The 13,279-nt window shown below is 32.4% G+C and overlaps 1 protein-coding gene across 1 annotated transcript; it reads right to left on the reverse strand.

The window, feature by feature from the left end:
- Nucleotides 1-5,296: 5,296 nt before the first annotated feature.
- On the reverse strand, nt 5,297-12,227 carry LOC134247211 (ER membrane protein complex subunit 6-like). Its single transcript, XM_062729555.1, has 5 exons — nt 12,110-12,227; nt 7,805-7,968; nt 7,310-7,402; nt 6,982-7,001; nt 5,297-5,403 (listed from the first exon to the last, which is right to left on the reverse strand). Exons 1-5 carry the CDS (start codon nt 12,222-12,224, stop codon nt 5,373-5,375), a joined length of 423 nt encoding a protein of 140 aa, XP_062585539.1. The 5' UTR covers nt 12,225-12,227; the 3' UTR covers nt 5,297-5,372.
- Between the last annotated feature and the right edge of the window lie 1,052 nt (nt 12,228-13,279).

Raw genomic sequence — 13,279 nt, forward strand, 5'->3', positions numbered from 1 at the left:
ACCGCGATACGCATCGAGTTCACAACATTGAGTTGGCGGGAGATCGTGATCGCGTTACCGCCAAGCAAAAACGGCCTTAGGAAATCACTGCTTTTAGCAGCTGCTTAAACAGTTTGTAAGGTAAAATACATTTAATCTGTATTCCTACGAACTATCTGGCGCGACAACGTACTCCCGACACAGTTCTCTTTCTTTAATTTAGATCGACTTATCTACACGGTGGCGCTGTTGACACATACGGTCAGAAGATATTCTTCCGTGTCCTCACAAGAGTTTATTTAATTTAGTTTCTTTATTTGGTTTATCTTGTCTTCAGTAGCGAAAATTAAATGAAAACATCAAGGTTTTTGATTAAGAACTTGGTGAGTAATTTTCACAACAGAGGTAGAATAGAATTAAAGAAAAGACAAGGACTATTTTATCTTGCTCATGTTTATTCTTCCAACATTGTCCAAATTATTTGAAAAACACATAGCCAATCAACTCCGGGAATTTACTACTACCTTTGATCTTATATATAAATCACAATCTGGTTTTCGAGAGTTTCATTCCTGTCAAACAGCATTAACAAAACTAACAGACAATTGGTTGCAAGCTATGGATCAAGGAAATCTTGTAGGGATAACTTTTCTAGACTTTAGTAAAGCATTCGATTTAGTCAATCACGATATTCTGATAAACAAACTTAAGTTGTATCACTTTGACCAAATGTCAATTAAATGGTTTTATTCCTATTTGAGCTCCAGAACACAATGTGTAAAATTAGGTACTTATTCCTCTAAATTTATGCCCGTCACAGCAGGTGTGCCACAAGGTTCTATTTTAGGGCCACTTTTATTTTTACTATATATAAATGATCTTCCTCTACATGTAAATAATACAGATATTGATTTGTTTGCTGATGATGCAACTTTACATACATATCATAATAATGTGCATTCTATTGAAAATGCCCTAAATGTTGATTTGTGTGAAATTGAAGACTGGTGTTCTAGAAATCAAATGGTGTTGAATATTGAGAAGACAAAATGTATGCTTATGGGGACTCAACATAGAAAATCTAAATTAACATCTTCAAAATTTGATTTGTGTGTATCAGACAAAGTTCTTAAAAATGTTGAATCAGAAAAACTCTTGGGAGTACATATTGATCATTCATTGCGCAATATTAGTCATATTGATTCTGTGTGCAAGTCCTTGACGTATAAACTATTTACATTACGTAAAATTAAAAAATTTCTCCCATTACACACGCGGAAACTTTTTTATAATGCATACATTCTGCCATCTTTAAATTATTATGGGGCAATGCTCCAGGTGCTGGCATAGAAAGAGTTTTTAAATTACAAAAAAGAGCAGCAAGAATTATATTAGATGCGGCACCAGATGCTCCATCACAACCATTATTTGTGAAACTTGATTGGCTGACTATATATGAATTAATAGATTTTCACAAATACATACTGCTTTATAAAACACTTCATGGTATGACACCTGATTATCTGAGAGACTCGTTTGAATTTATTTCCTCCAAAAATTATGTTTTACGTTCTGAATCCAATTATGACCTTAGTCTACCAAAGTATCGAACAAATCTGTTTAAAAATTCTTTTCAATATTCAGGCGTTAATTTATGGAACAAATTACCTCTACATGTACGTTTTTCCCCAACTGTACAATCCTTTCGTAAAAATGTGGAAAAATTTATCATCAATGGACGCAACATTTCCTAATTTGTAACTTGTTCTATTTTTTGATAATATATTGTATATACTTTCTTTTTTCAAATGTAATTCCTGTATGTAATATACTTGTAAATTTTCTGATTATTGTACTGTTGTATACATAATTGTACTATCCATGTATAGAGGGCCCCGAGGAAGACTAGTGCATTGCACTAATCGGGTTACCCTCTTTAAATAAAGTATTATTATTATTATTATTATTATTACTAGAATACACACGGAACTCTTTGCCGTAAAGATACACCGGGAGCTATATGGCTTCGTAAGCCATAAAAACGGGAAACAGAAAGGTTCATTCTCTATAAGGCCATTTTCCGGCCTACGATAAAATCGCTTTAAAATGTGATTTTATATAACTATTATCATTCTAGTTCATGATTTTGATGTTTGTTTTTCAACATCGATCATCTAAGTCACGTGATTTAGAAATAAAAAATGGCTGTCAGTTAAAGAAAAATTGAGGGTAGGTCTATTTAAATTAAGTTTTTATGCATAATTCTGAATGTAAATGATTAAAAATTGTTAATTTATGTCGGAAATACACCAGGCCTAAGTAATAAATTCGAAAATTCTTTAGATATAAGGTTTAAGATACTTTTTATGACAAGAATTCCGATACATCCACATTTTGCATATTTTGAACGAAAATCTTTTGCAAAATCACACTGAATGATGCTGAAATAAGTCTGATTTGCAATTTATTGAAAAGTATTATATCATAAATAATTATATTGTAAGTGTATATCATATCTATAGATGTGGTACTTATTTTACGCATAAAATAACCATTTTAGAAACGAGGTTTCTAAATTTCTATTATACTCTAAAAGTTATGTATCAAATGTTGAAAGCACTGAATGGATTTTAATTGTGATTAAATAAATCTGAAGTAGTAATTAAGAAAAGAAATTCAACAATTGCGAAAAAAAAATAAAGAATTAACAGCATAAGAATATCAATGAAAGTACTTGTTGAATATCCATATACATGTACATGTAAATAGTCAATACATATAACTCAGAGCGGTTGCATTAAAATATCCATCTCCAAGTAAAATGAAATAATGTTGAAAATGAATTTGCTTTTATTTAATTACTCGTGTTGCACGATACATTCAATTAAAAATGTCATATAAACTTTATGTATTTACATGTATAAAAGATGATACCCCCCCCCCCCCGTTAGCCCCCTCCCCTGTGCCTAACGGCACAACAGGAAATGGAGCAGAATTTTAACAGTTCCTTTAATTAACTATGCATATCAAATTCTGAAGTTTTCGTAAACACTAGTATACGGACTTAAAATTTCTACAACATCCCAGGTACAAAATGGACCCTTAGGGTTTCATGCTCCTTTTCCACTCTTGTAACCTGTACGTTAAATTCAATCTCTTTCACAGTGAAGCGTCAAAAACTTGTTTAGCACGGATAGAGACAGTTCCATACCTTTAGTCTTTAGCATTTAAAGTAAATGTCATCGGTCTTTTTTTATATTATCTTTTTTAAAAAATAAAAAGGTCCCGTCCCGCACTGGGCGTTGATTATTAATACAACTATGCATTTATAAGATTTGACCTTAAGTGAATGATTCTTTATCTGGTTGAAAAATCCTTAAATGGCCTATGGGATAAAGCAACATTCAGCTACAGTATATCAATCAAATATTGTATTTAGGAATTCCTTTCCTCCTCACCAGTTTATTTTCTAAGACAGGACTAATGTTATCGTTACTTGTATCAATGATATTAAAGAAGTGAGATGAATAAATTGAGTCCTCTAAATATTAAGACCCAGTTAACAAAATATGGATCATGATACTCGTACGGAAGTGTCCATATAAACAATATGTGTATACTAGTACCCATAGGAAAAAAGTCTAATAACACAATTAATAAAATGCATGTTACCGCTTCAACAAAGATTACTTTCATAATTTCTAGAACATATACAGTGCTCATAAGGAAAAACAATTTAGAATATATGGAGTTCTCATAACGGAATTCAAAGAAGTAACAGATATAGATATACTAAACTATCATTATAAATATAAAAGATACTCATCATATTCACACCTTTAATTCTATTAAAAGTTTTTATTTCTTAATTTTTATCAGACATTTCAAAGAAACGTCTCCACTTGTAATTTCATGACATCCAGTCTTCTCAGTCCTTTGATTTTTAGATTTTTAAGTTAAAAATTCACTTTTCTTTTAAATAAATATGCATGGCTGATATAAATCTGAGTAAATCAACAGAAAATTGTACTATAACTTAAAGCTTATAAAAAGAAATAATCTACATAAGCTGATATCCTTCATTGTGAGTAGTTAGCTTTTTTGGCAAATATAGTAAAAATAAAGTGAAAAGTTTTTATTTAGGTGTCATAACCACCTTTAACCAAACTCATATTTTGGTAGTCACTTTTTATGTTTATAAGAAATTTCTATGCAAATTTTGGTGTTGGTTAAAGGTGGTTAAGACATGCGTAGGAGTTATCTAACACAGCCGCCCTCTTGAGTTTTCCCATTACTCTAATGCTAATACGGACCGATGGTACCTTACTTTGTGACCCTCTATCATTAAAAAATACTGTTGTATCATTAACCAACCAATATTTATCATAAACTTGGAACATAAGCCTAGTGATTCATGCAATTTTTAAAGGAAAAAATACTATTTGAAAATTTGAAGTCATTGTAGGCCGCAAAACGGCCTTATAGAGAACGATCCTTTTGAGAGGCAGTATTTCGATAATTAGCATTTATACATGTATATGTTAATGAGCTGATGATGTACCTTGAACCTGTTTGTTATTCGGTATATAAATAAAGTTAAATAATTCCTTAAATATGAACGTTTTATTTTTCCAGCAAAATTTTAATCATGAGCACTCTCATCCTTTATCTGAAGAAGCTTATGATCTCAATATCTTTGAGAATCAATATTCAAGATTTGCAAATATTGAGGGGTTTATACGTTTAAAATGATTTTTGAGTCAAAAAGATTTCGTTGTGTATACATGTATAATGTAAGATATTTCAAAAATATACATTAAACTGTAAAGACGTCCAATCGCAAAAGCATGAATTAATGAATCGGCGTTCTCCAGCAGTTTTTTTTCTGCACATGCATTTTAGCAACACAATTAATAAAAGCAAGTATAATCTTACTTTGTTCGTGGTGTTTCGTGCGATATTATGCAATAATAAAATTTCTATGTACTTTTAGAATCTACATGTATTAATCCTGCAAATGATTTTATCTTAATCTATGTTGTAAATCCGTCAGCATACAACGTTTTTGTGAAGGCGACTGTAGAGCCAGTTTCCGGAAGGAAAAGAGATGTTTGGGGTAAAGTCCTGATACAATGCTGGGCTCCGTGCCCTACGGTGGGTTTTGAACCCATGTCGTACGGATCAACTCTTTTGTTCATTGTCGATGTAAATTATAAATTCACTTTGATACATTATACATGTAGCTGCATTTCTTGGGGGGGGGGGGAGAATTTTACGAGACAAGTGGTGTTGATGATCTAATTAAATGATTCAAAACTTTCATCTTTTTTTACCATATTTATTTACAAATGTACACAATGAAATTGCACTGGCCGTCGTGTCAATGTACCTCATCAGTACACATGAACCATACCATAAAGGAATCTGAGAAAACGGTCAAGTCAAAAACGTGTCAAACAACACTAAAATTACTTCTTTATTGTCACCATGGCGTGACATCTTCAGTGACCTTTAATGAAGAATCATAATTTTTAATATCCTTTAATTTATGCTATAATTCGTGAGAATTACAACTATATGTAACTAATTACAATATTTGCTGTGATGCTTTTTGAGGTTTATTCATATTTCCTTGTATGACTGGCAGTTAAATTTTTTTCTTCAAACATTTTTTTGTTAGTTATTCAAAATGCTAGAATAATTTTTTTTAAAAGTTTAAACTATCTTCATAAGCCAGGAAGGATAACTCATTATTTATAATTTAATTCAAAAAGTCTCAAAATGAAGCTTGAAAATTAATCTTTTCATGCAACAATTTTCATTTTATGCCCCTCAATGTGCTTCAAATTTATTTGAGATTTACTTATTTTCCCTATATAATTATTATCTATACAGATAAAGTTTGAAGAATTATCGTGGGTAAAAACGTGATACTTGAAGAACTAAGAGTCATTTTCAGAACCTGAGAATATTTGAGTACCTTAACGCTAATTAAGATCATTCTATTCAATCGTTCATTACAGAGGTAATGTTTTTCAAATCAAGAGGTATTTAATCTCATAAGGTAATACTTAATTATCAAATTTAAGCAACTAACAATTGTCTACCACTTGAAATGTGAATTATGTAACTGTGGAAGCAAGAGGCCCATGCGCCACATCGCTCACCTGAGTAACTTTGGCCATTCTGTCATTTAACAGATTTCCCCCTTTGTAATACCTATCTTGACCTTGACAATCCTAATGGGCCATGATTCGAACAAGTTAGAATATACACTACCCAAGGTACATATATCTTCAATTTTTACCTCATGTTAGGGCATTCATATTTCAAATGTACATTTTTTACAATAAACTCTTTCCTCAGTTACTAACATTTTTGACCTAATGACATTGACCTTTGAGCTTGATCTACTTCTGTAAAATTTAAACCTAGACCATTACCTTTCAATGGTTGGTGCCCAGGCTTCCATCTTTTACATACATTTTTTCTTATAACAAGAATTCTCTTTGGTTTCCAACGTTTTTAGACATCATGACCTTGGAATTTGACCTACTTTTAAAAAACTGTAACGTCGGCTCTAACTTCTGCATTATTAATGCTTGCTAGGGCTTTCTTCTTTGACATGTGTAATTTCTAGTGACAAGACGTTTCTTCCAAGTTCTGGGACCAACATTCTTTTACCTTATGACCTTGGTCTTGGAGTTTGCCATACTGTAAAAATTTATTTGAGTGATACTTGCTGAACAGTTCATGCTAGACTGCTAGGTCTATTATATTTAACTTGCTTATTTCCTTTACAAAATATTTGCTTGGGTACCACCATTTTTCACTTTGATGACCTTGACCCTGGAAGTTGATCAACTTTTGAAGAAAAGTAACCTTGGTTATTAGCTGCTATATGAGATCATCAGTGTTTCACAGACACATCTTTTTTACTCTTTATAAAAGTGATCAACACATGCATGGCTTAACATGGTAATTCATGTCAGAAAAGGATACGTCCATGATAAAATATATGTCTAGGTTAGTGGTTAAGGAAAATTCAACATTTTAAATCAAATACATGTATGCTGAATGAATGACACTTTTAATAATTTTATACCACAATAAAGCATGGGAGTTAGCATACCTATCTATTTTACCATAATTTTCAGTAAACAAAAATAAAGAGTAATACTTTAATAATAATCCATGTTATAATGGTAAATAAATATACCCTTGCTGTTTGTGTAGAGTTTCATGCTCAAGATACCAAAGTTCAACTGTGAATATATTATAAATGTATACAGTACGTGTATATATACATTTCATAGAAAAAAAAGGATACAAAAAGTCCACCAAATAAACCACTCAGGAAAATCTGCCTTCTGTTGATAAAGTACTTGTTCCAAGAAGCTCCTGCCTTCAGTAGCAGCATAATCTAGTAACAAAGAGTTCCATTTATAAACTATTTATTAGTATATCCTCTTGTTGTATGCATCAAATTTTTGGCCAAGTATACAGAGTTTACTGAGATCGGAGGCAGATCCAGAAATTTCAAAACGGGAAGATAGGAGTATGATGTACTTGGTACTGTACATGTACCTGCCTAGACCAAAAGGGGTCTGAAGCTGTTCAATTATGAACAAATATGATGTATGTGTAACATATACATTGGTTCTAGTTGAAATTGATAATTTACAACTGCATAGTATTGTGATACATGTAATAATAAAATATGAATACTTAAGATGAACTTGTTCTTTGTTGAAAACTTTATAACTTGTACCAGATACAGTAAAATTCTAGTTTAGGAATACAGGTACATTTGATTTATACTTACTGACAAAACAAAAGCAGTAACAAAGTAAAATAAGAATCCTTGAAGTCCTGTTAATCCCAAGATCCCTGCAGCACATCCCGAGAGAGCAGACATGGAAGTCCGACAATACTCCAGGACAGACGCATTCTGTCTCAGGGATATCTCACTAAAAGTGGCCGCAGTCTCTGTAATAAATCAAGTGATCCACACATATTTCCTTACAAATCTTTTAATTGTCCCCCACTTGAAAAGTGGGGGATATTAATTTGGGTCTGTCCGTCCGTCTGTCCGTCATTCAGTCTGTAACGCTTTCGTTTCCACAGGATATCTCGAGAACCCTTTGAGCTTTCGCAATGAAATTTTGCATATCAACTTCCTTTGGACTAAAGAAGAACCCTATTGATTTTGAGGTCAAAAGGTCAAAGGTCAAGGTCATAAATTCGCAAATTCTGTCTGTTATAACATTTTCGTTTCCGCGCGATATCTCAAGAACCCTTTGAGCTTTTGCAATGAAATTTTACATAACTCCCTGTGGCCTTAGGAAGACCCCTATTTATTTTGTGGTCAAAAGGTCAAAGTTCAAGGTCGTAAATTTATACATTATGTCTGTGTGTAACACTATCCTTTCCGGGCGATATTTCAAGAGGATTTTGAGCTTTTGCAATGTAATTTTATACCAAAACGCCCTATGACCTCTCTTATCCCTCTCAAAGTGTCCCGCCACGGTTGTTTTATTAGTATTTATTTTATTACACGTCGCTATTCTTAGCACAGGGGCATGAGGAGAGTTATTATGTAAAAAATAGGTTCTCGGCGGACTTTATATTCTTATTACAAAATACATTAGAACTGTTTAATAAAGGTTAAATTAGACACCATGCATTGAGTAAAATTTTGACAATATCGAACGTGAATATATAAATACATGTATATGACTTCATCTTTGCATATAATTTTCGCCAGTGTGAAGTAGTTCCGTGGTCTAGTGGTATGTCTCTCGCTTCACAAGTGAGATATCCCGGGATCGAATCCATTTTCTTTTTTTTTTCCCGAAATACTTTTTTTTTTTTTACTAAATGATAGTACAAATTCTACTGTAGAATTTGTAGATACTACAAATTCAGTCAGGGGGTATTCAGCATGTGAAATGAAAAATTTATGAGGTCTGGCTTATACAAACTCATAAAATCATCATTACAGTGTGATAAATATTCAATATAAAAAGAATCTTCTATACAATTAATAAAGAATAAGCAATCAAATCTTTATATGCATATTGACATACATGTATTTAATTTGCTTCAGTACATGTATACATTTAATAATTCTACAAATTCAGTCAGGGGGATCCGACTTTTTCCCTAAGCGGGGGACACGAATTCTCTGAATTAGCTTGTTACCATTAAACATGATTAAAACAAACTATTCATGTTTTGGGAAGAGTAAGGTAAGGTTGTAAAAAAGTTAAATCTATGCTTAATGTCAAATGTGTGCATAGGTTTTCAAAATCCGAGATTCCTCTGCGATAATCCCTGCTTATTAAATTGTGACTTGTGCAGTGGAGAGTCAGAGCGGAAACCATATTGAAAAGTAGGAATTCAGCTATATCAGCTGGTAAATTCTTCATTATTTTGTCTGTGATAGGGCTGTTTAAATGGCGAAAGCATCCTTTTAATGATAATTAAATTGTAGAAGAATCATCCTTTTACTGATTCCTCATGCCTCAGGAGTTAGCTCTGCAAAATAATGTTGTAAAAGCCTTTTAGAATTGCCACTTTTCAATATGGACTCCGCTCTGACTCTCCCCTGCACAAGTCACAATATAGAAAGCAGGGGTAAGAGTCAGAGGAATCTCGGATTATAGTTTAAAAAAAAAAACACTTTGAAGTAGCAAACAAGATTAAAATAACAGTCTTCACGAAAACTTTTCAAACTAACTGGCCAGTCGGACCAGTGAACTTTCAAAATTTACTGGCCCACCAAAATTTTTACTGGCCCCTTAATTATAAAATAAAATAAATACATTTTCATAACTGTAAATTTATACATGTTTACGTACTTCAACTTTTGAATGCCGCCATTTTTTGTCCTTTGTCTGCGTTTCGGTATGTTGTTCGTTGGAAATTCGCACATTTTACGTACTAGTTAATAGTTACTAACTAGTTCCAGTGTTACGTAATACATCTATGTTATAATAGGGTTACAACAATACGATTCAACAACACGTGCTTGTTCTTTTTATATTATATATCAATGATATTTAAGCAAGTAAGTCAGTTAAGATATATATTGACTGTGTATGATTTTTAGAATCAACAAGCCCATCGGACTTCTTGAATTTTGATTTTCACTGACCCGACATCAAAATTCACTGGCCTCGGTCTTCGGACCAGTGAGTTTTCGTGAAGACTGAAATAAATTCCACAGGAATAAACAAGTTTCGTCTAGTAGTTGATATGTATCTGAGATAAGACTATCTTTCAAATTACTGACAGACTAGCTTATCTCTAATAATGAATAATAATACAGACTTGTCGAAATCTGTCGGTCCTGTCGGCAAGGCCGGTAAAAATTTGTCTGAACCGATAACATTTAAGTAAACGTCGGTCCAAATGACCGTTTGAAAAAAATTGAGCATAATGCAAATTTAATAAAGGTCGGGATGGGGGTCACAAACACAGAAAAAAATGGCTGCGTATGCAGCATGTTGACGATAGCTAAGTAAATTTGTTATAGCAAAGTCATAAAACTTGTCATTTATGTCTATGTTAAAGACTCTCTATCCCAAGAAAGGAAACTTGTTAGATTGAAGGCTATTGAAAATAATAAAGAACCTTTTGGTGCTGTTACTCATGTGACTTTTTCAGCATCAAAATAAGGTACAAGTATCTGGTCTGACAAAATTTTGACTGGTCTGACAGAACATTCGACTTTGTCAGACCAAATATCTGACAGTGATTAAAAAATTTCGACAAGTCTGATAATATCCATAAACAATAAGTTTACACCTGTACACAATGCAGAGTGTTGGTAAAATGGGTAGGCAAACCCGGGCCGGGGCAATTTAAAAGCCGGGCCAGTTCGAGATTTTTCAATTTTCTGTCTTAATACTTTATCGATCGAGCTGAAATTTTCAGATTCTGTTCTATATATGACTATTTACATTCGCTGTTAAAATTACCTCTAAATACTCAATATTGTAGATGTAATCGGCGATTATTGATTTTCAGGTTGGTAAGATGGGTAGGCAGTTTCCTAAGTCCAAAACGTACGTTTTCTGACATATGTAACAGAAAGTCCATAAAGTTATGATTAATTCTGGTGTTTAAGAATATATATGAACAATAAATTAATATGTCTTCATTGTTTATTGCAATATTTACGTACAATTACATGTTTTAAGAAAAACGGCTTTTAAAATGTTATTTTGCAGGGACAAACCTGAAAAATCCGGAATAATTGTACAGGTTACTTAATTTTGCTGAAGATTAAAATTTAATCTAAACAGTTCCAAAACCCAATTTAAATTGATAATTTAATTTATTAAATTAAAAAGGACCTCTCTATATGGTTAGAGCTGGGCAATGTTGAAAAAGTGACGGCTAAACATCCTCCAATAGAAACAATATTGGCTTTCATTATTTCGGAATTTTCTAGTTTGCCCCGGGTGATCGGATCCGGATTTAATGACCCGGTTTTTCTGAAAATGCATAAATTCTGCATACCTATAGCTTTTATAATGTAAAACTAATTATACTTAATTAATATAAAGTGGGAAATATCGGAAAAACCCACAATTGCGATGGTTTAATGAGTTGTAATTCCAAAATACCGTAAAATGTCGTGTTGATTTTGCCTACCCATTTTACCAACTTGGAAATGAACAATCGCCTAGAAAATCCGAAATATTGCGTAGATTATGGCAATACAAAAGAACCTTCAAGAAACATAATCTGAAAGTTTCAGATAAATTGGTTGAGTCTTAGCGAAGACATTTGAAAAATAATGAATAATATCCATAAACAATAAACCTGTACACAGCATTTAAATTGTGTTTATTCTCTCCCTCCTGCGATCATTGTAAAATGTTAAGGTTTCATTTAAGTTTTAACGTAGAAGGGCCTTCAGCAAGCCTACATGTAAAGCATTAAACGAACTTGATGTACCATATTCGAATTTCCTCTGCTTTATTACATCTTTTTATTGGTTAACAGTTTGAATGATAGTAAACGACCTCCGTTACAATGATCTTCAATGAAATATTAGAAAAAACAACGTATTAAACATACATTACAGCTTTAAACTCAGTATTAATAACATATTTACCCTTTGATTTCTTTTTCCCAGTCTTCACAGCCACTCCGGACGCCATGATTGATTTGTTAAAGAAAGAAAAGGAAAGTTGGGAAGCAAAAATTCCGAAAAAAATTAACCCATTCATGATTGTAACGAATTACGTTCCTAAGAGAATTTAACCTTAAACAAACAAATTTGAACCTTAAACAAACAAAGTTAAAACTAACAATATAAACAATAATTATATTTAAAAAATCACAGCAAATTAGATGTTTAATTATGCTATAAAGATAAACTAAAATAATTTTAAAGTAAAACTGGAGATTCTGCAAACAAGTTGAGCACACCATCTTGAACTTCAATTTCCTAAGAGAAGGATTTCTGTTTCAAATACTTGTTTTTTCTAAAATTCGAACTGGCGATATTATGGCTGAAGGCTAATTAACACCCCCTCCCCCCCAAAAAAAATGGTTCCAATGAATTTACATGTATACCGGTGAAATATGAAAGCTCGGGACCAACAACTGTTCAAAAAATATTACACTGTACCATGGTTAAAGAGATCAAACTCCAAGGTCAAGATCAAAATTAATGGTAACCGGAGATGGGTCTAGTAACAAGAAATATAGATCTGCATGCAAAATATATATTTTTTTTCAAAAGAGGGCAAACTCTAAGGTCAAGTTCATAACGTCAAAATGCAGGTATTTCTAAAGATATATGAATAACGTTTATATAACTTTTTAATGTGGTCATTTCTACGGTCAAGGTCAAATTATTTACACCGAAAGAAAAGTCTTCCCATATGCAATGAATATACATATGCCTATGGAGTACGAAAGCTATCTTACAACTACTCAAAAGTTGTAATCAAGGTTAAGCTGTGGTAAGTTTTTGCAAAAGAGGGTCAAACTCCAAGGTTAAATCAATGCACTGGTATACCCAAAGTTTGGTCTTGTCACAAGAAACACACAGGTGAAATATTTAAGTCATACCTCTAACCAATCAAAAGTTGTGAGCAAGTTTAAAGTTTTTTTACGGACAAACAGACAGATGGATGGACGGCGATGCAAACACTGTATATTTATCCGGAGAAATAAAATTAAATTCATAAGCAAGAGAATCCGTAATTACACTTAAATAATGTTTTTAACTGACGGAGGGAACTGAAAATATATCCGATGCCTTTTTAAGCAAGTA

This window comes from Saccostrea cucullata, unplaced genomic scaffold, assembly GCF_032062105.1.
Source record: "Saccostrea cucullata isolate Sc308-1 unplaced genomic scaffold, CSIRO_AGI_Scuc_v1 ctg38, whole genome shotgun sequence".
Lineage (NCBI taxonomy): Eukaryota > Metazoa > Mollusca > Bivalvia > Ostreida > Ostreidae > Saccostrea > Saccostrea cuccullata.

Coding starts and splice junctions, on each gene's coding strand:
- LOC134247211 (XM_062729555.1), bottom strand. CDS start 12,224: ATGAATGGGTTAATTTTTTTCGGAATTTTTGCTTCCCAACTTTCCTTT. Junction 7,969..12,109: donor TGGGAAAAAGAAATCAAAGG/GTAAATATGTTA, acceptor GATTTATTACAG/AGACTGCGGCCACTTTTAGT. Junction 7,002..7,309: donor GTTTATTTGGTGGACTTTTT/GTATCCTTTTTT, acceptor CCACTAACCTAG/ACATATATTTTATCATGGAC.